The following is a 27500-nucleotide window of genomic DNA, read 5'->3' on the forward strand; positions in this document are numbered from 1 at the left end:
GTTCTCGGTTCTCTGGTTCTAGGTCCTATGGTTCTAGGTGTTCTGGTTCTAGGTCCTATGGTTCTAGGTCTTACTGGCGGCCTCCACCAGCTCGGGGTGCAGACTGTAGGGGATCAGCGGCTCCGGCAGGTCGGCGAAGAACGCCTTGAGGGCGCCGGCGGCGGCGTTCACCGCTACGTCCATCACTACGAAGTCTATACTGTGGTCTGGAGGGGGGGGGGGGGGGCAGACGGAGGGACAGACGGAGGACACAAGGTCAGAGGGACAGACAGTTTAATGTTTGATGATAAAACGTTGATACGATCAGTTCCATTATAAACAACAGTAATGTGATATAACGGTTATAAGATCAGTTATAAACGACAGTAATGTGATATAACGTTATAAGATCAGTTATAAACGACAGTAATGTGATATAACGTTATAAGATCAGTTATAAACGACAGTAATGTGATATAACGGTTATAAGATCAGTTATAAATGACAGTAATGTGATATAATGTTATAAGATCAGTTATAAACGACAGTAATGTGATATAACGTTATAAGATCAGTTATAAACGACAGTAATGTGATATAACGTTATAAGATCAGTTATAAACGACAGTAATGTGATATAACGGTTATAAGGTCAGTTATAAACGACAGTAATGTGATATAACGTTTATAAGATCAGTTATAAACGACAGTAATGTGATATAACGGTTATAAGATCAGTTATAAACGACAGTAATGTGATATAACGTTATAAGATCAGTTATAAACGACAGTAATGTGATATAACGGTTATAAGGTCAGTTATAACGACAGTAATGTGATATAACGTTATAAGATCAGTTATAAACGACAGTAATGTGATAGAACGGTTATAAGGTCAGTTATAAACGACAGTAATGTGATATAACGGTTATAAGGTCAGTTATAAACGACAGTAATGTGATATAACGTTATAAGATCAGTTATAAACGACAGTAATGTGATATAACGGTTATAAGGTCAGTTATAAACTCAGTAATGTGATATAACGGTTATAAGGTCAGTTATAAACGACAGTAATGTGATATAACGTTATAAGATCATTTATAAACGACAGTAATGTGATATAATGGTTATAAGATCAGTTATAAATGACAGTAATGTGATATAACGGTTATAAGGTCAGTTATAAACGACAGTAATGTGATATAACGTTATAAGATCAGTTATAAACGACAGTAATGTGATATAACGGTTATAAGATCAGTTATAAACGACAGTAATGTGATATAACGTTATAAGATCAGTTATAAACGACAGTAATGTGATATAACGGTTATAAGATCAGTTATAAATGACAGTAATGTGATATAATGTTATAAGATCAGTTATAAACGACAGTAATGTGATATAACGTTATAAGATCAGTTATAAACGACAGTAATGTGATATAACGTTATAAGATCAGTTATAAACGACAGTAATGTGATATAACGGTTATAAGGTCAGTTATAAACGACAGTAATGTGATATAACGTTATAAGATCAGTTATAAACGACAGTAATGTGATATAACGGTTATAAGGTCAGTTATAAACGACAGTAATGTGATATAACGTTATAAGATCAGTTATAAACGACAGTAATGTGATAGAACGGTTATAAGGTCAGTTATAAACGACAGTAATGTGATATAACGGTTATAAGGTCAGTTATAAACGACAGTAATGTGATATAACGTTATAAGATCAGTTATAAACGACAGTAATGTGATATAACGGTTATAAGGTCAGTTATAAACTCAGTAATGTGATATAACGGTTATAAGGTCAGTTATAAACGACAGTAATGTGATATAACGTTATAAGATCAGTTATAAACGACAGTAATGTGATATAACGGTTATAAGATCAGTTATAAATGACAGTAATGTGATATAACGGTTATAAGGTCAGTTATAAACGACAGTAATGTGATATAACGTTATAAGATCAGTTATAAACGACAGTAATGTGATATAACGGTTATAAGATCAGTTATAAATGACAGTAATGTGATATAACGGTTATAAGATCAGTTATAAACGACAGTAATGTGATATAACGGTTATAAGATCAGTTATAAATGACAGTAATGTGATATAACGGTTATAAGGTCAGTTATAAACGACAGTAATGTGATATAACGTTATAAGATCAGTTATAAACGACAGTAATGTGATATAACGGTTATAAGATCAGTTATAAATGACAGTAATGTGATATAACGGTTATAAGATCAGTTATAAATGACAGTAATGTGATATAACGGTTATAAGGTCAGTTATAAACGACAGTAATGTGATATAACGTTATAAGATCAGTTATAAACGACAGTAATGTGATATAACGGTTATAAGATCAGTTATAAACGACAGTAATGTGATATAACGGTTATAAGATCAGTTATAAACGACAGTAATGTGATATAACGTTATAAGATCAGTTATAAACGACAGTAATGTGATATAACGTTATAAGATCAGTTATAAACGACAGTAATGTGATATAACGGTTATAAGATCAGTTATAAATGACAGTAATGTGATATAACGGTTATAAGGTCAGTTATAAACGACAGTAATGTGATATAACGGTTATAAGATCAGTTATAAACGACAGTAATGTGATATAACGGTTATAAGATCAGTTATAAACGACAGTAATGTGATATAACGTTATAAGATCAGTTATAAACGACAGTAATGTGATATAACGGTTATAAGGTCAGTTATAAACGACAGTAATGATATATAACGGTTATAAGATCAGTTATAAATGACAGTAATGTGATATAACGGTTATAAGGTCAGTTATAAACGACAGTAATGTGATATAACGTTATAAGGTCAGTTATAAACGACAGTAATGTGATATAACGGTTATAAGATCAGTTATAAATGACAGTAATGTGATATAACGGTTATAAGGTCAGTTATAAACGACAGTAATGTGATATAACGGTTATAAGGTCAGTTATAAATGACAGTAATGTGATATAACGTTATAAGATCAGTTATAAACGACAGTAATGTGATATAACGTTATAAAGGTCAGTTATAAACGACAGTAATGTGATATACGGTTTATAAGGTCAGTTATAAACGACAGTAATGTGATATAACGTTATAAGATCAGTTATAAACGACAGTAATGTGATATAACGGTTATAAGATCAGTTATAAATGACAGTAATGTGATATAACGGTTATAAGAATCAGTTATAAACGACAGTAATGTGATATAACGTTATAAGATCAGTTATAAACGACAGTAATGTGATATAACGTTATAAGATCAGTTATAAATGACAGTAATGTGATAAAACGTTGATAAGATCAGTTATAAAACGACAGTAATGTGATACAACGTTATAAGAACTCTGATATTATTATAAAAACGACAACGTTTCAACATGACGACATAAAAAAACAGCATTAAAATTCTCCGTTCAACAACGAAGACGTTCTATAAGTTCTACATGAAGAATCAAAGCTTCACCTTGATCAAACTGCTTCTGGATGTTGTCCTGGTCCGTCTTGTTCCCACTGACCCGGTACAGACCCTCTGTGGTCAGACCTGCACACAGGGGGGACCAGAGACCATGAGAGACCACGAGAGACCACTGAGACACTGAGACCACTGGTGGTCAAACAGTGACCTCCGGTGGTCAAACAGTGACCTCTGGATGTCAAACAGTGACCTCCGGTGGTCAAACAGTGACCTCTGGATGTCAAACAGTGACCTCTGGATGTCAAACAGTGACCTCCGGTGGTCAAACAGTGACCTCTGGAGGTCAAACAGTGACCTCTGGAGGTCAAACAGTGACCTCTGGATGTCAAACAGTGACCTCTGGAGGTCAAACAGTGACCTCTGGTGGTCACACGTGGTCTCACCACTTTATTTTGGCTTCTATTTACATGAACAACGAATCAGAACGAGACTTAAAGTCCACGAAATACTGAACTGTTTGACCTTGAGGAGGGAACACACACACACACACACACACACACACACACACACACACACACACACACACACACACACACACACACACACACACACACACACACACACACACACACACAAGGAGGAAGGAAGTTCACAGCAGAGTTCATGTTTGCATGTTGAGATCTGATCGGACTCGTCCTGCTGTGATGTGATCTAATACTCTCTTCCCCCCCCCTCTCCCCCCCCCCCCCCCCCCCTCCCCCCCCCCCTCCCTAATTGGCCAGTTGCCGTCGTTATTTCATCGCCACGACAACCATCTGCTCTGGGCAGAGGACAGGAAGCTGGTTCAATAAGTGAAAGTCAATCACTGGCTATTTTTAACTGACACACACACACACACACACACACCACACACACACACACACACACACACACACACACACAACACACACACACACACACACACACACACACACACACACACACAGATGAACAAACTTTTCCGAGTCGAACCAAATGTAATAAAAGTAGAAATATCAACGTAATAAAACCAGAGTTTGAAGTTTCCAGGTTCCACTGCCCCAAACCACTTCAACATCCACTTCAAATCTGGTGTGAAACTGGTTCAACACCAAGTCCAGAACCAGTCCAGCAAACATTCATTATATGAGCCACAAACCGGTCCGACCAGCTCCGGATCCCAGAGCCAAACCAGTTTAAACCCGTCCAGGAATCAACATGAAACCACTTCAACACCCAGATCAGAACCGGTTCAAAACCCAGATCAGAACGGTTCAAAACCCAGATCAGAACCGGTTCAAAACCCAGATCAGAGGAACTGGAGTCAGTCTAAAAATACTTAAAATCTCAATCTAAAACCACCTCGGAGCTCCACATCGAATCTGACACAACCTGAAACCAGTTTAAAAAAATGTGTTTATATATTTAATAAGTGAATATGTTGTGGAATTGAATGAATTAAACCCGACGTCCTGGTTCGTCCCCACCTGATGAGGAGGACCAATCAGCAGGGAGAGGAGGCGGGGCTTATTCCCTGCAGGAACCCCGCCGCAGCATTTCCCACAATCCACCGGGGCCCGAGGAGCGAGGAGCGTTGTGCGGCTCACACACACACACACACACACACACACACAACACACACACACACACACACACACACACACACACACACACACACACACACACACACACACACACACACACACACACACACTGCTGAGGAGTCATCAGTTTCTCTGGTGTGTTAATTTAATGACGCCGCAACCGAGGGTCAACATGAATCAATATGGAGGCTGGAGGTGTGTGTGTGTGTGTGTGTGTGTGTGTGTGTGTGTGTGTGTGTGTGTGTGTGTGTGTGTGTGTGTGTGTGTGTGTGTGTGTGTGTGTGTGTGTGTGTGTGTGTGTGTAGATTTAATATGTGGGCACCATGGGTAACACACACACACACACACACACACACACACACACACACCACACACACACACACAGGCCGTGTTGACAGGGAGGGCGACGAGGATGAAGACGGGAGAGGACGGTGGCGATATGGAGGGAGGAGGTGAAGGGAGGAGGGAGATAAAGAGAAGAGGGGGGGAGAAGAGGAGGGGGAGAAGAGGAGGGGGTGCAAATGGAAGAAACAAAGTGTGTGTGTGTGGGGGGGAGGGGGAGGTGAATGAGAGATAAAGAAGAAAGGATGAAAGAGTCAGCAACTTGTGTTGTACAACATGGCCGACAAAACGCCTCCAGAGACCTTCATCAAAGCCACTGCATCATCATCATCGTGTGTGTGTGTGTGTGTGTGTGTGTGTGTGTGTGTGTGTGTGTGTGTGTGTGTGTGTGTGTGTGTGTGTGTGTGTGTGTGTGTGTGTGTGTGTGTGTGGCGCCTAGAGGAAGGTGTGTGAGGTCACAGCTGGACCTTCAGATCCCGCCCTCCCGGCTCAAGTTCTCACGTCTCCTTCAGGGAAAACCTCGTTATTTTTTTAACTTTTTTTTTTTAAATCACACTCAACAGATTTCAAAGGGCCATTTCAGTTTTCTTGATCCAAAAAATCAAGGAGATCAAAGTGATCCCCTCGTGACAAAAAAACCCCAATAAACCTGTAGAAATGTTCATTTTGAACAAAACACAACAAACAACATCCGGAAAGAATCTCAGGAAGTCAAACTAACAAAACGGAGCTTCGATTTACTCGTTTCAGTGAAAAACGAATCGTTTTGACCTCGGGGACTTTTTGCAGAAACCCTGAAAACGACGCCGTGGCCCCGCCAGGCAAATTCATTGTTTTTTAATTCACATAGAAGCTGCTGCTTAACTGTCGTGCAGCCTCCTGCCACTGGGCGGCGCTGCAGAGCCGCCAAACAGCAAGACCGCGGTCCAACAGTTTGAGAAAAGATTCTAAACCAGCGAAGTTTCGTCACGACACGAGTGAAAAATGGAAACGAGAGGAAAACGAACACAAAATCACTTCATGCTACAGGGACGCTATATGCTAACTGCTAACTTCTAAATGCTAGCTGCTAACTCCCAGAACACTGCAAAGCAAAGAGCCTGGAACATCAGCAGCTTTTAAAATCGGATCAAGTTGTTAAACTGTGGATCAAAGCTTGGGACGGATCTTTGATCTTTGCTGCACACGGGGAGGAGTTCAACCTCACTGATAAAGAATTTTCTGGATTTAGTCGACAGAGAAACGATCTCCAGGAACTTTCCTCCTCCGCCGAGCAGCAAAACAAGACCAACAAGTTCCAACAAAGTCACAGAATTCTTTGTGAAACTTCTGGTTATTTAATTAAGTTTTATTTGCGTAAAGCAATAAACTGAATCAAGCGATTTGATGGGATTCCTCTGTTGTTCAGTACAGACTGGTTTTACCACCGTGTGACCGCGGGGCGGAATCGCTGTTCAGTTCTCTTGTTAAACACTTTGGAAGGCGGAGCAGAGAAAACCCCGGGGCGGATTCCTCCCCAGCGGACCGGAGCCTCAGCTGATCACTGAACCGGACCAATCAGGATTCATCACCAGGAATACCGCTGAGAGAACTGAGGAGTGGAGGAGAGGAGGTGAGGAGGTAGAGGAGGTGAGGAGAGGAGGTGGTGAGGAGAGGAGGTGAGGAGGTAGAGGAGGTGAGGAGAGGAGGTGGTGAGGAGAGGAGGTGAGGAGGTCAGGAGGAGAGGAGGTGAGGTGGTGAGGAGGTGAGGCGGGTGAGGAGAGGAGGTGAGGAGGTGGAGGAGGTGAGGAGGTGAGGAGAGGAGGGGTGGTGAGGAGGTGAGGAGAGAGGTGGTGAGGAGGTGAGGTGGTGAGGAGGTGAGGAGGTGGAGGAGGTGAGGAGAGGAGGTGAGGAGGTGAGGAGGTGAGGAGAGGAGGGGTGGTGAGGAGGTGAGGAGAGGTGGTGAGGAGAGGTGGTGAGGTGGTGAGGAGGTTAGGAGAGGTGGTGAGGAGGTCAGGAGGAGAGGAGGTGAGGTGGTGAGGAGGTGAGGAGAGGTGGTGAGGAGGTCAGGAGGAGAGGAGGTGAGGTGGTGAGGAGGTGAGGAGAGGTGGTGAGGAGGTCAGGAGGAGAGGAGGTGAGGTGGTGAGGAGGTGAGGAGAGGTCAGGAGGAGAGGAGGTGAGGAGGTGCTTGTCTGATTTGTATTTATGCTTCACCGAGGCGAAGGAGCAGCGAGAGCAGAGGAGGTGTGGTTGTGTGGAGACAGGAAGTGACATCAGAGTAGGTGGCCACGCCCCCTCTCTCTCTCTCTCCTCACATTGTGAAGCTGTTTGTTTGTTACAGACGCAGAAAGAAGGACAACGTGAGAGCTTTTTATCAAGAGACTGCTCACACACTGCCACACACACACACACACACACACACACACACACACACACACACACACACACACACACACACACACACACACACACACACACACACACACACACACACACACACACACACACACACACACACATTAGAGCAGATGACTGCCTCGGAGCCAGGTGGCGGAGCATCGTACTCCCTCTCACCCTTTTTTCCTCTTTCTCTGCACAGCCTGCCCCCGAGACACACACACACACACACACACGCACACACACACGCACACACACACACACACTTTTTGCAATGTTTCATCTCATCACACACACATAGTTTGGGGGCATTTCTGCTCAACACACACTCTCTTGGTCTACTACACTTATACTTACACACACACACACACACACACACACACACACACACACACACACACACACACACACACACACACACACACACACACACACACACACACACACACACACACACACACACACACACACACACACACACACACACACACACACACACGCCTCCGGCTGGGCTCACACTCGGCTGTCCGTGGCCTTCAGATTGGCTCTGATTGGACGAGGCCCCAACACTCTGCAGCTCACACACACACACACACACACACACACACACACACACACACACACACACACACACACACACACACACACACACACACACACACACGCACGCACGCACGCACACACACACACACACACCGGGGGCCAGAACCAATCGCCTTAATCCCCCCCCCACTCTGAGCAGGACGCAGAGGGACAGGAGCAAGAACACAGAATCCAACATGATGGAGGAGGAGGAGGAGGAGGAGGAGGAGGAGGAGGAGGAGGAGGGGGAGGGGGAGGTGATGGAGGAGAGGTGATGGTGGAGGAGGAGAGGAGGTGGTGGAGGAGGAGGAGGAAGAGGAGAGGAGGTGGTGGAGGAGAGGAGGTGGTGGAGGAGGAGGAGAGGAGGTGATGGAGGCTGTTCAGATCCTGATCCTCCTCCATCATATCCAGGTTTCAGCTCCACCCGTCAGACTGAACAGTTCATGTCACTCATGAAATTCACTTTTACTCTCATTTACATTGAGAAAGTGGTGCTGGTCTGAGTTCAGACCTGCTGGTCCTCCACCTCTACCAGCACCACCCAGCACCCCCCAGCACCACCCAGCTCCCCCCAGCTCCACCCACTGTGACTCCCAAAGCAGTGGCAGCAGGTTGATGGAGGAGCACCAGCAGCAGGAAGGGAATCTAAAGCCTCCGAGCTGATCTGGGAGCAGCAGAGCAGGAACACAGGGGAACACTGACCCAGATGGAGGGATGGAGGGGTGGAGGGGTGGAGGGGTGGAGGGATGGAGGAGTGGAGGGGTGGAGGGGTGGAGGGATGGAGGGGTGGAGGGGTGGAGGGGTGGAGGGATGGAGGAGTGGAGGGGTGGAGGAGGGAAGGTCACGGCCACGAGGAGAGAAAGTAGTTCAGTGGAGAGAAACTCCAGAGGACGACGGGTCGAGAGTTCACCAGGAACATGAATACTTTCAGTCTCAGCAGAGTCGTGTGTGTGTGTGTGTGTGTGTGTGTGTGTGTGTGTGTGTGTGTGTGTGTGTCTTAGCTCAGAAACATGATGAAAAAAACAATCATTCCACCTCTTCTTCAAAAGAAAAAGATTTTTCTGTCACATCATTTAATTCAAGCAAACTTTATGATTATTATTATTCTGACTTTTACTCATATTGGTTGGTTGGTTAGTTAGTTAGTTGGTTAGTTGGTTAGTTGGTAGGTTGGTTGGTTGGAAGGTTCGTAGATTGGTTGGTTGTTGGACCAGTTCATGGTTGGGTTACAAGCAGTAGTTTGATTTGATTGGCCGGTGAGTCGTTCAGTCTGTTTGTCCCTCAGCCTCTGATTGGTCGGTTGGTTGGTTCTGATAGTTGATTAGTTGTGCAGGTGGATTATTATTATTATCACACTAACTGGTTGTTTGGTTAATTCATTAATTGGCTGTTTGCCTGGATTGGCTGAAGGATGTTGTGGACGGTTGCTGTGTCTTGTTGTCTCATGTGTTTCCTGGTGGTGTGTCTTGTTGTCTCATGTGTTCCCTGGTTGCTGTGTCTTGTTGTCTCATGTGTTCCCTGGTTGCTGTGTCTTGTTGTCTCATGTGTTCCCTGGTTGCTGTGTCTTGTTGTCTCATGTGTTTCCTGGTTGCTGTGTCTTGTTGTCTCATGTGTTCCCTGGTTGCTGTGTCTTGTTGTCTCATGTGTTCCCTGGTTGCTGTGTCTTGTTGTCTCATGTGTTCCCTGGTTGCTGTGTCTTGTTGTCTCATGTGTTTCCTGGTTGCTGTGTCTTGTTGTCTCATGTGTTCCCTGGTTGCTGTGTCTTGTTGTCTCATGTGTTTCCTGGTTGCTGTGTCTTGTTGTCTCAAGTGTTCCCTGGTTGCTGTGTCTTGTTGTCTCATGTGTTCCCTGGTTGCTGTGTCTTGTTGTCTCATGTGTTTCCTGGTTGCTGTTTCTTGTTGTCTCATGTGTTCCCTGGTTGCTGTGTCTGTTTGTCTCATGTGTTTCCTGGTTGCTGTGTCTTGTTGTCTCATGTGTTTCCTGGTTGCTGTGTCTTGTTGTCTCATGTGTTTCCTGGTGGTGTGTCTTGTTGTCTCATGTGTTCCCTGGTTGCTGTGTCTTGTTGTCTCATGTGTTCCCTGGTTGCTGTGTCTTGTTGTCTCATGTGTTTCCTGGTGGTGTGTCTTGTTGTCTCATGTGTTCCCTGGTTGCTGTGTCTTGTTGTCTCATGTGTTTCCTGGTTGCTGTGTCTTGTTGTCTCATGTGTTCCCTGGTTGCTGTGTCTTGTTGTCTCATGTGTTCCCTGGTTGCTGTGTCTTGTTGTCTCATGTGTTTCCTGGTTGCTGTGTCTTGTTGTCTCATGTGTTTCCTGGTGGTGTGTCTTGTTGTCTCATGTGTTCCCTGGTTGCTGTGTCTTGTTGTCTCATGTGTTTCCTGGTTGCTGTGTCTTGTTGTCTCATGTGTTTCCTGGTTGCTGTGTCTTGTTGTCTCATGTGTTTCCTGGTGGTGTGTCTTGTTGTCTCATGTGTTCCCTGGTTGCTGTGTCTTGTTGTCTCATGTGTTCCCTGGTTGCTGTGTCTTGTTGTCTCATGTGTTTCCTGGTGGTGTGTCTTGTTGTCTCATGTGTTCCCTGGTTGCTGTGTCTTGTTGTCTCATGTGTTTCCTGGTTGCTGTGTCTTGTTGTCTCATGTGTTCCCTGGTTGCTGTGTCTTGTTGTCTCATGTGTTCCCTGGTTGCTGTGTCTTGTTGTCTCATGTGTTCCCTGGTTGCTGTGTCTTGTTGTCTCATGTGTTTCCTGGTGGTGTCCAGGAGAAGCTCCAGTCGTCCTGCTGGCGGTATCGAGTCAGAGCCACGAGCCGATCGGCTGATTTGCACACAATCAATACCCTTTGTTAGCCGTTGTGTTTCTGTTTCCTGAGCTGTGAAGAGAAAATAAGCACTTTTCCTTCGGGGGACGTTTCATCATCAGTTATTCAGACGATAAAGACGGTGCAGGTTTCCAGTGATTGTTGAAGCGTCACACGAACACCAGCGGGTCAAAACATCGACCGGCTGCAGAGTTTCCATCGGACGTGACGTCAGCCAATTACAGGGCAAGGTGCAATCCAGCCTGCGATCAATGGGGGGGATGGGAGGGGAGGGGAGGGGGGGGCTGGGAGGCCCAACAAGGTGTATTAAACACCCCGTCTGCCCCCCCCCCCCCCCTAGATCCTCTCAAGGCCCACAGTCTCAAAGAGGACGGGGGAAGAGAAAGTGTGAATTATTTCTTATGAAGTGTGTTTGACTCCTCCAGTGAAAATCCTCCGTCAGGATGGAGCTGCGACTTCAAAGCAGCTGAAAATAGCCAATAATCAGCTTTATGTGACGCCTGCTTGACACGGCGGCTGAATAATTCTGCGGCTGGAAGCTGAGAACTGAGCGGCGGTGGTTCCCCCCCGCTGCTGGTCCCCCCCCCCACCCCCCGCTGCCGGCAGAATGAAACCAGCTGGAGCACAGCAGCTCCGTCACTTTCAGAAACGTCCCTGAAACGACTCCAATTGTCCTTTTCCAGTTTCCACCACGAGAGACGTGAAGACAAACGTCCCGTCTGTTTGCCGGTTCCAGAAAGACGCAGAGAAACCTGCCTCGGTACTCAAAGAGACACTTTTCCGGTTCTGTCGGACGTTCTGGACCCGTCCTGACCAGGAAATGTTGGGAAAACAAATCAGCATTTTATGTTCTAGAAGTGTTTTCTGTGTTTTCTCCCTCCAGTCGGTTCTGTTCTGATCCAATCATGGAAACTGAGGGTACGTTGGGGTACATTAGGGTACGTTAGAATACGTTAGGGTATGTTGGGGTACGTTAGGGTACGTTAGAATACGTTAGGGTACGTTGGGGTACGGTGGGGTACGTTAGAGTACTTTAGGGTACGGTGGGGTACGTTAGAGTACATTGGGGTACGTTAGAGTACGTTAGAGTACGTTGGGGTACGTTGGGGTACGGTGGGGTACGTTAGAGTACGTTGGGGTACGTTAGAGTACTTTAGGGTACGGTGGGGTACGTTAGAGTACGTTAGAGTACGTTGGGGTACGTTAGAGTACGTTAGAGTACGTTGGGGTACGTTGGGGTACGTTAGAGTACGTTGGGGTACGTTGGGGTACGTTAGAGTACTTTAGGGTACGGTGGGGTACGTTAGAGTACGTTGGGGTACGTTAGAGTACGGTGGGGTACGTTAGAGTACGTTGGGGTACGTTGGGGTATGGTGGGTGGGGTCAGACGACTCCACATGACGATTCAACCCAAACAACTTCGCCAGAGGGAAACGAGCGCCTGAAGCATGCGGCTCTTCTTCTTCTTCTTCTTCTTCTTCTTTTTAAAAGCGACACATCAGATTTCAGACGACAGCGACGTCGTCCTCTGATGTAAGCAGGTTGTTTGCTGAGAGGAAACAGGTCGTCTGCATTAGAGCCGTTAATTATTCACTGCTCTGCCATATATTAGTCAAACGCTTTCAGGATGCAGATGAAAGTAGAAACATCACAGCTGCTTTTATGTCCTGATGGATTTACAGCCAAAGATCAAAGAACCAGTTTTCTTGTCTCCACTGATCCTTTAAAGCTTTTTTACACCAATTTGGACGAAGACGAACTAAAAGGTGATTTAGAAGTGTTCGGATTCAGTTTGTGTCCCATTGAGACGGTTGTTTTGTCTCGTCTCCACCCACTGGGAGCCATTTTGAGGGGCGGTGCCTTGCTCAGGGGCACCTGAGCGCCCACGTGGAATTGAACCTGCATTGATCATTATGAGAAAACAATGGATTCCAGCTGGTCCACGTTTGTCTCACCTTTGAACCTCCAACCTGCTCTTCTTTCAATGGCGGGATTTCAACCGGCGACCTGTCCTTCATTTCTAGAGTCTTTAGTGACTTGCTTAGTTCTTCAGTTACCGTATTCTCCGGACGATAAGCCGCAATGTTTATTCCAACCCTGCAGCTTTGAACCCGACGAGGCTAATTGATGTGTTTTCCAGGTTGACGGGCTTCAAGCCTCCAGATTCCACTTCCTCATGTAGATTAATGATGTTTTTAGCCTCTGCGTCTCCAGAACTTACTTCAAAGTGACATCAGAGCTCCTGGTGAACTCGTCTTGCTGCGTCCCAGCAGCTGACTGACTCAGTGATGCGTTCAGGTGCATCCCGTAAATCAGAGCGCTGGACTGAGGAATCTTCATCCTCAGAGTCACAATCAGCAATTAACCGATCAAATACTTTGTCCACAGATAAAACACTTGGTGGTTATGTGTCTGTCTCTCTCTGTCTCTGTCTGTCTCTCTGTGTCTCTGTCTGTCTCTTTCTATGTCTCTGTCTGTCTCTGTGTGTCTCTGTCTGTCTCTTTCTATGTCTCTGTCTGTCTCTCTGTGTCTCTGTCTGTCTCTCTCTATGTCTCTGTCTGTCTCTGTCTGTCTCTTTCTATGTCTCTGTCTGTCTCTGTGTGTCTGTCTCTCTGTCTGTCTCTGTGTCTCTGTGTCTCTGTCTGTCTCTTTCTATGTCTCTGTCTGTCTCTGTGTGTCTCTGTCTGTCTGTCTCTGTGTGTCTGTGTCTCTGTCTGTCTCTGTCTGTCTCTCTCTATGTCTCTGTGTCTCTGTCTGTCTCTCTGTGTCACAGTCTGTCTCTCTGAGTCTCTGAGTCTCAGTCTGTCTCTGTCTCGCTGTGTCTCTCTGTGTCTCAGTCTGTCTCTGTGTCTCTGAGTGTCCTGTCCTCCCAGCAGGAGGACTCACCACACCACAGTGTTCAGGATTTCCAGCAGTAAGAAAGACAGACGAGTGAGACTTGATGAAAAGAAGCTCAATCAGAGTTCCTGCAGTGGAAATCTTGTCCTGTTCCGACGAGGACGTGTGCAGATTATCGTCAAGTGAAGCTTAGATTACTTTTTCTCCCTTTCAAGATGTGAAGTGAACGTTCAGCTGCTCTCCAGTGCAGAAAATAAGGTTTTTCTTTATGAGTTATTCTTTAGTCTTTACATACTTCCTTTCTGATTGTTGACTTATTTCCTCGCCTGCATTTATGGAACAATGTAAACGTAGTATTACAACGCAATGTTGAGGTATTGTTCATTTTTCTAGGTACTTTTTGCTGTTTTACTCAGAAACATCTTTGCACTGCAGTAGTTTTTTACGTCGTGTCGTCGTTCCTCTTCTGTCCTGAAACGTCCCGACAGAAGCTTCAGGCTAGAAACACGTCAGTCCAGAGTTTTTCTACCTTTTGAGCCGAGACACACTTTTGTCTTTGTAAAACTCTGGAGCCACACCTCCACCTGAACATGTTAAAGTTTAACTCTGCAGCCTCTATTAACAATATAAAGTCTTTCTCATCAAAGACATCAAAGTCATTGTCATCAAAGACATGAAAGTCATTCTCATCACAGTTTGATCAACAGGAATCCAGTAAATCCAGAAAGCAAGGACTTTTTTTAATAGTGCCTCCCTCAGTGTGAAACCTGGACCTGATGGATGAAGAGCTGAGATCCTGGTTTTCAAAAACTTCTCCATCACTGTCACTGACACAGTACTTTGATACAAGATGGTAGCAGGAGGTGGAGATGAACCACACTGACGTCTGTCACTTTACATTTCACCGGCAAAGTTCTGTGCTGCCCTCTAGTGGTGAAGAGTATTTATACATCATTACTCTGCAACACACTGTCGCTGTGAGAGCAAAGGTTTTTTTTAGAAAATAATGTGAAATGTGATGATTTCCCCCGGAACACCTGACGATCTGGAGGAAACACCAGAGGTGGAGAACTCTGGATGAGAGAACCTTAAAGACTGGAGGTGCTGGTTTTAGCATTCAGAACTAAATGATGTCGGTTTGAGAGAAACTTGTTTTCTGGACTGAACGGAGGAGCAGCTGTCGTGAACCCCCCCCCCCCCCACACACACACACACACACACACACACACACACACACACACACACACAGTGTCTCGGCGGCCCTAGTGGACGGTAGGAGGACGTGACCTTCTGTCCACAGGACGTCCCCTGACACTGCCCCCAGAGGCCGTCCGGCTCACTGCAGCTCATGTTGTCTATTCATCCTCCTCCTACCTTTCCTCCCCCTCCTCCTCCTCCCCCTCCTCCTCCTCCTCCTCCCCCTCCTTTCATCCCGTTGGTATCCCCGGCTCCCCGCGGCGCCGACCCCTCGACCTCGACGCTACTGAACACGGCGCCGGGCGAACTTCTTACCGCCGAGCGGCGAGATAACGGGCGAGAGATTAACGGTAGAAATACAAGGAGCAGGTCTGGGGTCACACACACACACACACACACACACACACACACACACACACACACACACACACACACACACACACACACACACACACACACACACACACACACACACACACACACACACACACACACACACACACACACACACACACACACACACACACACACACACACACACACACAGTTATTAGGAGCAGCGAGTCGCACGCAGGAGAAACGACGAGAAGCAGGTCTGGAGGAGGAGGAGGAGGAGGAGGAGGAGGAGGAGCAGGAGGAAGAGGAGGAGGAAGAGGAGGAGGAGGAGCAGGAGGAAGAGGAGCAGGAGGAAGAGGAGCAAGAGGAAGAAGAGGAGCAGGAGGAAGAGGAAGAGGAAGAAGAGGAGGAAGAGGAAGAGGAAGAGGAAGAGGAAGAGGAAGAGGAAGAAGAGGAAGAGGAAGAAGAGGAGGAGGAAGAGGAAGAGGAAGAAGAGGAGGAGGAGGAAGAGGAGGAGGAGGAAGAGGAAGAGGAAGAAGAGGAAGAGGAAGAAGAGGAGGAGGAAGAGGAAGAGGAAGAGGAAGAGGAAGAGGAAGAGGAAGAGGAAGAGGAAGAAGAGGAGGAGGAAGAGGAAGAGGAAGAGGAAGAGGAAGAGGAAGAGGAAGAGGAAGAGGAAGAGGAAGAGGAGGAGGAGAGCAAACATCCTCCTCTCATTTCATCTCAGACCCTCGTTAAACACAGAAAACCAGAGTTAATGAGCAGAAAGAGTGGAGCCGGGGTCACATGACTCATCACACACACACACACACACACACACACACACACACACACACACACACACACACACACACACACACACACACACACACACACACACACACACACACACACACACACACACACACACACACACACACACACACACACACAGCTGTGAAACCACAAGCAGCCGGCTGCTCATTAGCTGCGGTTGCCACTGGCCCCGCCCACTTTGACCACAGACACGAACACGTTCAGCGGCGGCCATGTTGGAGAGGGATGGTCTGGAGAGACGCTGCACGACGCCACGACTTCAACCAGAACGCTGAAGCTAAAAGTAGCACTTGGCTAGCTTGCGCGTTGCGGTGAAGCGTGTCGTCGCTTCGAGAAGTGAAGTTTGTTTCGTCTCCACTGAAACACGTTCCGTTCGTTCTCAGCAAAAAAATCGGCTTTTCTGCTCCAATCAGCTCCAAACGACTCCAGGAAATAAAATACCTAACGTTTATTATGACTGTTGACGTTAACGTCACATCGTAGAGCTATGACGACTAGAGCGGGGGTGTCTCAGGCCTGGCGTCCCTCAGGGAGCTGAACCAGACCCCCGTAACGTTTCTACATTCATCTGGACTCTCAGTGATGATTTTCTGGGACAAATTCTGCTGATTTGACCTCTGAAGTGTTTCCTACAGCATTTTCTCTCTTTCATCTGGACCAACCTGATGAACGCCACGATATATCAACATATGATCACGAATCACTGAAAACAAGATCAAATTGGATTTTAAACTAAGAAAACAATCAGAAGTGAAACGAAACCAGACGATTCAACACTGGAACTTTGTTCATGTTGATTATTGAAGCGTTTATATCACTTTATTATATTAAATTAACTTGATAAGACTTCAAAAACAGAAAAACTTGCCAAAGAACGTGTCAAACACAGTGAACGTACGACGTTTTGTTGCACGTTTGAACCAACGACTCAAACTCATCGATTTATTTCAAATGTTTCCAAAACATCCAGTCGAATCTGTTCAGATTTAATCAAGCAATTTACATTTTCACCTCTTTTTCTACTCAAGAAGCAGCCGAGAAGAAGAATCGGACTTTCAGCGTGTCCTTCAGGAAGTTAACTTGTTTACTGGCGATGAATAAAAACCAACAGACAAATATGAAGAAGATTTCAACCCGGTAGTTTCCTAACCCGGGGAACCCGGGGTTCCTCAGGGAACCGCCTCCAGAACCTCGCTGTTCTAGTCACACCTGCAAAGCCTCAAACACACTTCTCTTATTTTGGAGGAATAAATGCCACACGTCTCTTATTTTGGCGGAATAAATGCCACACGTCTCTTATTTTGGAGGAATAAATGCCACACGTCTCTTATTTTGGAGGAACAAATGCCACACGTCTCTTATTTTGGAGGAACAAATGGCAGAACGCAGAGGCTCCGGTCATGTGTGTGTTTTCAATGTGTGTTATTGTTCCGCCACGGCGTATTGCGCAATCAGTCGCGGTGATTACGCAATACAAGATTGTGTAAGAGCAAAAACTCCAAAGTAAAATACTTTTTTTTTTCCTGATACAGCAGTCGAGGACAAATATTCTCCTTCTTCTTATCATTATTATTGTTATCATTATTATTGTTATCATTATTATTATTATTCTATCGTGGTCCGAGCCTTTCCTTCAGGACCTGGGCCGGTCAAAGGTCAAAGGTCAAAGGTCGCGCCACAGCGAAAACAAGCAGCTGTAAAAATGACGCATCCGCCAGAGAGTATAAATATCTATCGGGCGAGGCCTTTACAACAGCTGGACTCACACACACACACACACACACACACACACACACACACACACACACACACACACACACACACACACACACACACCATGAAAGCAGACTAACTGCTACAATCAAAGCAGAAGCAAAGTGACTGAGCAGGTTATTAATAGAAAATGTGTTTTGATGATTTCTCAGCTTGAAAATATGAAAATATGTTGGTTTGTTGTGGATCTAAACACTAAACAACACAATCACGTTCTGCAGGAGGTTATTTTAGCCCCCCCCCCCCCCCCCCCCCCCCCACACACACACACACAAAGCAGCAGAAACCAACAATTTCTTCAGTCAGAATCATTTCAGCTTCACTTTCAGTCACAACAAGAACCGTGGAGTCCAAACAGTCGCCAGACTAACCTGGACTCCACCAGTCCTCCAGAGTCCTCCAGAGTCCTCTAGAATCTACCAGACTCCACCAGACTCTACCAGACTCTACCCCCCCCCCCCCCCCCCCTCTAATCACCTCTCTGATCTCAGTAATCTTTGACCATCTTATCTTCTGATCGTCCCGTCAGGACACGGAACTGGAATTGATTCGTATCGACTGACGGCTTTGGCAGGACCCCCCCCATCCCCCCCCACGCACACCCCCCCCCCCCCATCCCCCCCCATGCACACCCCCAGCAGAAGCGTGACTCACCGGTGCGCTCGATGTAGTCCACACACTTCTCGATGAAGACGGGGACGGGGCGCTCGGGGGACACCAGGCTCTGCAGGGGGACGCCAAAGTAGTTGCTCTCCCAGGTGCGGCGGGTGGGGGGGTAGAGGGGCTTCGGGGGCTTGGAGGATCTGTGCTGTGGGGGGGAGGGAGGGGGAGGGGGGGGGGGTTAGTGAGTGGGCAGGTTGGAACAGCAGCTTTGTGACACATCTGGACTGCAAACTGCCTCTGATGTACACCAGTTACTGGTAATGAAGTAATCTGACTACTCTGGGACGACGTCACTCTGCGTTTCCTGGACGAGAACAAACCAAGAGCAGCCGTCAGCTGTTCTTCACCCTCCGACTGTCAAAATAAAAGAACCAGGAGAGTGATGACATCACGGAGGCTTTTATTGTGATTGTCTCTACTGAGCATGTGCAGAAGTTGTCTCTACTGAGCATGTGTAGAAGCCGTCTGTACTGAGCATGTGCAGAAGCTCTCTCTACTGAGCATGTGCAGAAGCCGTCTCTACTGAGCATGTGCAGAAGCCGTCTCTACTGAGCATGTGCAGAAGCCGTCTCTACTGAGCATGTGCAGAAGCCGTCTCACAACACACAACAAACGTTTCCAGTTTCTGCTCAGAGCCGTTAGAGTCGATCGTCTGCTTGACGGCGTCCTGACCTTTGACCCTAAAATGTCCCGAGGCTGAAGACAAACCGGATCACTTGATATTATCAGACAAAGAAATGTTGATTCATCGTCTGTTCTGTCGTCACTTTTTAAACATTTGTCGTCGCGACGCTCCTCGACAGACGTTTGTAGAAATTCTCTGAGGTCGGAGTTTTGATCTCCGACGTGAAGAAACGAGAAAATACAGGAAGGAACAGGAAGGATCGTTTCAAACACGACGTCGAGGAGAGAATTTTAAATTCACAGTCAAATGTGAAGGTTCCTGTAAATACGGCGGCGTTTTGTTGAACTTGATTAAAATAGTTTGTCTTTCTTTTTGAAGGAAAAAGACGATGGGAAAGAGAGAAGGAAGGAAAAGAGAGAAAGAAGGAAAAGAGAGAAGGAAGGAAAAGAGAGAAAGAAGGAAAAGAGGGAAGGAAGGAAAAGAGAGAAGGAAAAGAGAGAAAGAAGGAAAAGAGAGAAGGAAGGAAAAGAGAGAAAGAAGGAAAAGAGAGAAAGAAGGAAAAGAGAGAAGGAAGGAAAAGAGAGAAGGAAGGAAAAGAGAGAAAGAAGGAAAAGAGAGAAAGAAGGAAAAGAGAGAAGGAAGGAAAAGAGAGAAGGAAGGAAAAGAGAGAAAGAAGGAAAAGAGGGAAGGAAGGAAAAGAGAGAAGGAAAAGAGAGAAAGAAGGAAAAGAGAGAAAGAAGGAAAAGAGAAGGAAAAGAGGGAAGGAAGGAAAAGAGAGAAAGAAGGAAAAGAGAGAAGGAAAAGAGAGAAAGAAGGAAAAGAGGGAAGGAAGGAAAAGAGGGAAGGAAAAGAGAGAAAGAAGGAAAAGAGAGAAGGAAAAGAGAGAAAGAAGGAAAAGAGAAGGAAAGGAGGGAAGGAAGGAAAAGAGGGAAGGAAAAGAGAGAAAGAAGGAAAAGAGAGAAGGAAGGAAAAGAGCGATAGAAGGAAAAGAGGGAAGGAAAAGAGAGAAGGAAGGAAAAGAGAGAAGGAAGGAAAAGAGAGAAGGAAGGAAAAGAGGGAAGGAAAAGAGAGAAGGAAGGAAAAGAGAGAAGGCAGGAAAAGAGGGAAGGAAGGAAAAGAGGGAAGGAAAAGAGAGAAAGAAGGAAAAGAGAGAAGGAAGGAAAAGAGGGAAGGAAGGAAAAGAGAAGGAAGGAAAAGAGAGAAAGAAGGAAAAGAGAGAAGGAAGGAAAAGAGGGAAGGAAGGAAAAGAGGGAAGGAAGGAAAAGAGAGAAGGAAGGAAAAGAGAGAAAGAAGGAAAAGAGGGAAGGAAGGAAAAGAGAGAAGGAAGGAAAAGAGAGAAAGAAGGAAAAGAGGGAAGGAAGGAAAAGAGAAGGAAAAGAGGGAAGGAAAAGAGAGAAAGAAGGAAAAGAGAGAAGGAAGGAAAAGAGGGAAGGAAGGAAAAGAGAGAAGGAAGGAAAAGAGAGAAGGAAGGAAAAGAGAGAAAGAAGGAAAAGAGAGAAGGAAGGAAAAGAGAGAAAGAAGGAAAAGAGAGAAGGAAGGAAAAGAGGGAAGGAAAAGAGGGAAGGAAAAGAGGGAAGGAAAAGAGGGAAGTTGCAGGAGATGAAAAGAGGAAACATGAAATGGGAAGTTAATGCCGACTGAAAAGATGAGAGTGAAAGAGAGGGAGGGAGGGAGGGAGGGAACGAGGGATGTGATAAAACGGCACAGGGGAAGAAAGAGAGGGTGAGGAGGAGGAGGAGGAGGAGGAGGAGGAGGGAGGCGGCGAGGGGATAGATCACACAGAAAGTTGGTGGGATGAAGAGCGAGGGAGGGAGAGAGGAGGGAGGGAGGGAGGGAGGGAGAGAGGAGGGATAGAGGGAGGGAGGGAGGGAGGGAGGGAGAGAGGAGGGATAGAGGGAGGGAGGGAGGGAGAGAGGAGGGATAGAGGGAGGGAGGGAGGGAGGGAGGAAGAAGAGTAGACGACAACAGGCAGACGGGCTCTGGGTGGAGTAACGAAGAGCCGCGCCGGCTTTTGATTTCCCACAATCCTCTGCTCTTCAAAGCGTTGTCATGCCGACGGCGGCCGGCGCTCGTCTCTAATTGGCCGAGACGACGACTAAACACCTTCCATTTTCTCCCTTTTCTCCCTCCTGCTCCTCTTCCTCTTCCTCTCCGACTCCCAGAGGCCGTTTGAACGCTGCAACAACGGCTCCGTCCGCACGCCGCCGCCTGATTGGCCGCCGCCTGATTGGCCGGCGCTCCGATTGGCCGGCCAGCGTGTGCCGAGGTCCACTTCGCCCCGCCGGGGTCACGCCGCTCGCCGCCGCCATTGTTTTCGGGGTTTGGCTTGTTTTACATTCTTAAAGTGACGACAGACATTTTTAATCACCAGCAGATGTTTGCTGCTGTTTGAGGAGACGAAACGTCCAGCCGCCTCCGTCGGCCTCCGTCGGCCTCCGTCAGCCTCCGTCAGCCCCGGCAGCCATAAACAGCCGTAAACACCGGTAAACACCAGGCTACAAATTAGCGAGGAACGGTTGAAAGCAGGCGACACGTCGGCCTCCAGGGAAACAAGCGAGCTTTAATTAAAGCTCAGGTTTTGGGCGTTGGTGGTTTTTTCCCCCACGTTAATTAAAGTCGCGGCTAAACGCTACAAAACAAGCTCATAAATTTAGCGCGGCTGTAAATCGGAGCGGCTACGTTCTAACAGTTGTGGCTGAGTCGTGGTCGTCAGGTGGAGCAGACCCACCGGGGGAATCTTAGCAGGAGGAGCAGGGCCATAGACCTATAGAAGTAGAAGCTACTGATGCTAGCAGCAGGAGGAGCGGGGCCATAGACCTATAGAAGTAGAAGCTACTGATGCTAGCAGCAGGAGGAGCGGGGCCATAGACCTATAGAAGTAGAAGCTACTGGCGCTAGCAGCAGGAGGAGCGGGGCCATAGACCTATAGAAGTAGAAGCTACTGATGCTAGCAGCAGGAGGAGCGGGGCCATAGACCTATAGAAGTAGAAGCTACTGATGCTAGCAGCAGGAGGAGCGGGGCCATAGACCTATAGAAGTAGAAGCTACTGGCGCTAGCAGCAGGAGGAGCAGGGCCATAGACCTATAGAAGTAGAAGCTACTGACGCTAGCAGCAGGAGGAGCGGGGCCATAGACCTATAGAAGTAGAAGCTACTGATGCTAGCAGCAGGAGGAGCGGGGCCATAGACCTATAGAAGTAGAAGCTACTGACGCTAGCAGCAGGAGGAGCAGGGCCATAGACCTATAGAAGTAGAAGCTACTGACGCTAGCAGCAGGAGTGGGGCCATAGACCTATAGGACTAGAAGCTACTGACGCTAGCAGCTGGAGGAGGGGGGCCATAGACCTATAGAAGTAGAAGCTACTGGCGCTAGCAGCAGGAGGAGCAGGGCCATAGACCTATAGAAGTAGAAGCTACTGACGCTAGCAGCAGGAGGAGCAGGGCCATAGACCTATAGAACTAGAAGCTACTGATGCTAGCAGCAAGAGGAGCAGGGCCATAGACCTATAGAACTAGAAGCTACTGATGCTAGCAGCAAGAGGAGCAGGGCCATAGACCTATAGAACTAGAAGCTACTGATGCTAGCAGCAGGAGGAGCGGGGCCATAGACCTATAGAACTAGAAGCTACTGGCGCTATCAGCAGGAGGAGCAGGGCCATAGACCTATAGAACTAGAAGCTACTGGCGCTAGCAGCAGGAGGAGCGGGGCCATAGACCTATAGAAGTAGAAGCTACTGGCGCTAGCAGCAGGAGGAGCGGGGCCATAGACCTATAGAAGTAGAAGCTACTGGCGCTAGCAGCAGGAGGAGCGGGGCCATAGACCTATAGAAGTAGAAGCTACTGGCGCTAGCAGCAGGAGGAGCGGGGCCATAGACCTATAGAACTAGAAGCTACTGGCGCAAGCAGCAGGAGGAGCGGGGCCATAGACCTATAGAAGTAGAAGCTACTGGCGCTAGCAGCAGGAGGAGCAGGGCCATAGACCTATAGAACTAGAAGCTACTGATGCTAGCAGCAGGTGGAGCAGGGCCATAGACCTATAGAACTAGAAGCTACTGATGCTAGCAGCAGGAGGAGTGGGGCCATAGACCTATAGAACTAGAAGCTACTGATGCTAGCAGCAGGAGGAGCGGGGCCATAGACCTATAGAACTAGAAGCTACTGGCGCTAGCAGCAGGACCTATAGAACTAGCGTTATATAGAGGTTTATGAGCAGTAATCTACTTCTAAAGTTCTATGTGCTCTGGCTTCTTCTGCATTTCTGGTGTTCGGTGAGTCACAGCGCCCCGAGAGGCCTGGAGGTGAACGACACGCCCTGCAGCCTCGTGTTCATAGTGACGAGTGGACGGAATCTTTGTGCAGACGGCTGAGGAGATAAAAGATTGCTGTTTTGATTTAACGCACATGTGCCTGCAGGTACGGAATGTTTGTGATGCACGAGGGCGAGCGGGGAGTGTCGCCGCTCCGCATGCTAATGTTCACTTTCACGCGCACTTCAAACGCGACTGCCTGCTGCACGTCGGCTTCTTTGTGCGTCTGACGACGGGGAAAAGGTGGCGATTTAATTGCGACATTATTCACGCAGGCGGCATTTGTCTTGGCATTTAGATGAAGGCGGCTGAACGAAACGTTTCTGTGTTTGTGGACGTGCTTCTTGTCGGGAGATTAGAGCGCCGGCGCCCCGCTGCTTCCCGACAGCACCGCTGCTAGCAGGCGCTTTACTGCTGCTGTGGGAGCCGGGAGGGGGGGGGGGGGGGGGAGGGGGGGGCGGGGGGAGGGGGGGGCTCGTAAAGTTCCTCACAGGCGCGGCTGATCAATCAATTATCAAATTAGTTTGTTCTCAATGCGAGTCTTGGGCCCGTTCAGGAGCTGCACACACACACACACACACACACACACACACACACACACACACACACACACACACACACACACACACACACACACACACACACACACACACACACACACACACACACACACACACACACACACACACACACACACACACACACACACACACACACACACACACAAAGCCTTCTGCTCTCCATCGTCTCTCACTCACTTCCTGTCCAGGCCTCAGCAGTGATTCTACACTGGGTCTCACATTCTCATCCCAGCATGGAAGCAGGATTATTCTCATGTTGCCTTCGTCCTGCAGGAAATCCCAGTGTGACTATATTCAAGCGTTGGCGCCGTTAAGAAGCAGGTGATGATATAATCATATCTGTTGAACTGGTGGATGGAATCATTACTGATCATGAGACGATCTTGGTTCTTCATTAATCAACATCACGAAATGTGAAACTGCAAAATAATCATAAAGGACATGAAGTCAACTGAAACTAATGATGTCTGGGCTTTTTCAGTGTGAAATAATATTGATGTGGCGAGTTAAAGGTGTTTCTTTGAAGGCTTTCACGAGATTAAACTGAAATACTGAGAAGCGTTTTTCTCAAACTCACTGAAACAGTCGCCGGTAAAGTAACAGACGTTTCCTCAAGTTCTGCTTTGCCTTTCTTCCTTCCTTCCTTTCCACTTTCTTTTCGTAAAGCGCCCCCTGCAGGTGGGAATCTAACGGCCGGGCGACGACTGGACTTACTTTCTTGGGTTCCTTTGGCGTCTTGGGCGTCTTCTTCTTCTTCGTCTTCTTGTCCTCCTGCTCCGGGTCCGAGGTGATGGCGGGATTATCGATGCCGCCCTTCCAGGGGTCGGCGGGGGAGAGCAGCGGGTCCTCCTCGCTGCCCCGGTGGGCCCTTCCCTTCTTCTTCTTCTGCGTGGCGGGGCCGGACTCCTCGCCGTCGCTGTCCGAGTGGAAACGTCTTTGGTAGGCCTTGGTCTTGCTGAACAGGATCTTGGAGCGGTGCTTGTACTTGGACGGCCGGCGGCCGGCCTGGGACTTCCTGTCGAAGCCGTTCTCCTCCTCCCCTCCGTGGAGGCTGTGCAGCCCGCCGAACGAGTTCCGGATTTTGACCAGGCGACTGTGGCTGTCCTCGGGCACGGCGTAGATGTCGTCGTTGTGGAAACCCCGGGATCTGAACAGGGTGTCCACGGGGTCTGCATAGTTATCGGACGGCTCCACCTCCTCAGTGTGCGTGGTCGGGCCGCGGGGCATCCTGCGGTTGCTCCGCATGCCGGCCTCGATGGTCCTGAGGAGGTTGGGGTCCAGCTTTTTGACATTGGGCTTGGGGAGTACAGGCTTGGGCCGGACGGGTGGAGGCACTTTGTGGTTGCGTTCATGTTCTCCGACAGGCGTGCTGTGGATCGGGTACTCGTTCCCCTCGAGGTCAATCCGGTACTTGGCCCGCTCGCTGGGCGTCGGCAGCAGCTGGACGTCGTCCCCGATGGGACTGTAGGGTGGGGGGGCCTCGTTGTCGTCGTCGGACTCCGGGTAGTAGGTGTTGTAGGCCGGGGAGTGGCTCTGCGGCGAGGTGGGGAAGACGTCTTCGCTGGCCCCGGTGGTGCACTCCCTTGACGAGCTGTCGAACAGGAACGAACTCTCGATGTTGGACTTCTTCTCCAGGACCTCGTTGAAGAAGGGCGTGAACACCTCCGTCTGCCGGTGATACTGCGACAGCGAGTAGAGGGCCGTGAACTTGGCGGCGATCTCCGTGGCGATGTGCTCCCCTTCCGTCATGAGCTCCTTGATGGAGTCGTTCTCAAAGAAGTCCACCTGGCTATCGGTGATGGCCACCATCTGGACCGGGATCACGTCCTGGACTTCGGCCAGGAAGGCGCGCAGGGTCGCCATGGAAGCCTTGCGCTTGGCGGAGTAGACCAAAATGTACCCGTGCACCAGTTCGTCCTTGCGGACCCCGATGGCAGAGTGGTAAGAGAGTATGGTGACCTGGATCCTCCGTCGACTGTCCCCGATGATCTTGTCCAGGATCAGGGTGTTGCTCTGACCCGGCTGCCCGGCGCTGCAGCAATGCGAGTCGAGGAAGGGCGAGAGGATGAGGTCGACGCTGAAGGGATCCCAGCACATGGCGCACATGACGATTCTCAGATCCGTCTCCGACATGTCTTTGATGCACGGCAGCGGGGCCAAGACGTCGAAGCTGTGCTTCAGCCCATCCAGCACCGCCCGGAGCCCCTGTTTGATCTGGAACTCGGTGAACTTGCGGGGGAACGCCCCGGACGGGATGTCGACGAAGGTGCACTGCAGCTTGTTTGCCAGCTGCTGACCCTGGTGCCTCAGGATCGGGATGTTCTTGCAAACGCTGTCCCTCTGATTTGCCAGGATGAGGATGAAAGGCAGAGGCTGAGCGAACCTGTCTCGCCGACTCTGCGCTATCTCCGCTCTGATCCTGCCTATGCAGTCACCGACGCAGTTCAGAGACTCTATGGAGTTGAAGACACAGAAGCAGCCGTGCGGCTTGAAGGTGGTGATCCACGTGTGGCTGAAGAGCAGCGTGGAGTTCACGTCCACCGAGAGCAGCTCCAGCTCGTAGATTTTGCCGTCCAGGGTGTACTCGTCATCGGTGGACTGAGCTCGGATCTCGTTGGCGAGTTCCTGTGAAAGGCCCTCCTTCCCCAGGAGGCAGAGGTTGATTTTATCGACGTTGGCACTGTTGTAGTAGAGGTTGGAGCGGCCGTGGTCGAGCTGGACCAGCCGGTTGGCCAGAACCTGCTCCACTTTCAGATCCACGCAGTTCTGCCCGCTCAGGCACGTCTCCTTGGTGGGATGGTAAACGAAGCCAATGTGCTTGAGGAGGAGCGACTCTCTATCTGGGGCGAGCTTCTGCAGCGCCCTATATCTGGGCTCCTCGTTCAGCACACTGTGTATTTCCGTCATCTTGTCACAACTGGGGGTTGCGTTGAGGTCCAAGTCATAGAAGAGCTCGGCGTGCTCGAAAAGCATTTCCTGAAAATCCTCCTTGGCCCTTTCAACTATTTCCTGCTGGTGTCTACAGTAAACATCCCTCCTATCTGATTCTGAGATGTACTTGTAGGCCTCGTCCTCCATCACGAAGCACATGACTTCCTCCCAGGGCTGCCCGGGGCTGATGAAGTGCACCCGGTCCAGCGTCTTCTTGAACCTATCTTTCATTTCCACTCGT

At 48.2% G+C, this 27500-nt stretch overlaps 1 protein-coding gene across 1 annotated transcript in view; it reads right to left on the reverse strand.

Annotated features, from left to right (window-relative positions):
- Positions 1-63: 63 nt before the first annotated feature.
- Positions 64-27500, reverse strand: part of arhgap5 (Rho GTPase activating protein 5) — a gene marked incomplete at its 3' end in the record, with an annotated part of 28829 nt that continues 1392 nt past the window's right edge. Inside the window, exons 1-4 of the mRNA XM_080521619.1 lie at positions 25043-27500; positions 18808-18961; positions 3516-3593; positions 64-206 (exon numbers count right to left, since the gene is read on the reverse strand). The exon at positions 25043-27500 is cut by the window's right edge and continues 1392 nt beyond it. Coding sequence (XP_080377745.1) covers positions 64-206; positions 3516-3593; positions 18808-18961; positions 25043-27500 — 2833 coding nt within the window. The remainder of the gene's footprint in view (positions 207-3515; positions 3594-18807; positions 18962-25042) is intronic.

This window comes from Blennius ocellaris (genome assembly GCF_963422515.1).
Source record: "Blennius ocellaris genome assembly, contig: SCAFFOLD_197, whole genome shotgun sequence".
In the NCBI taxonomy this organism is placed as follows: domain Eukaryota; kingdom Metazoa; phylum Chordata; class Actinopteri; order Blenniiformes; family Blenniidae; genus Blennius; species Blennius ocellaris.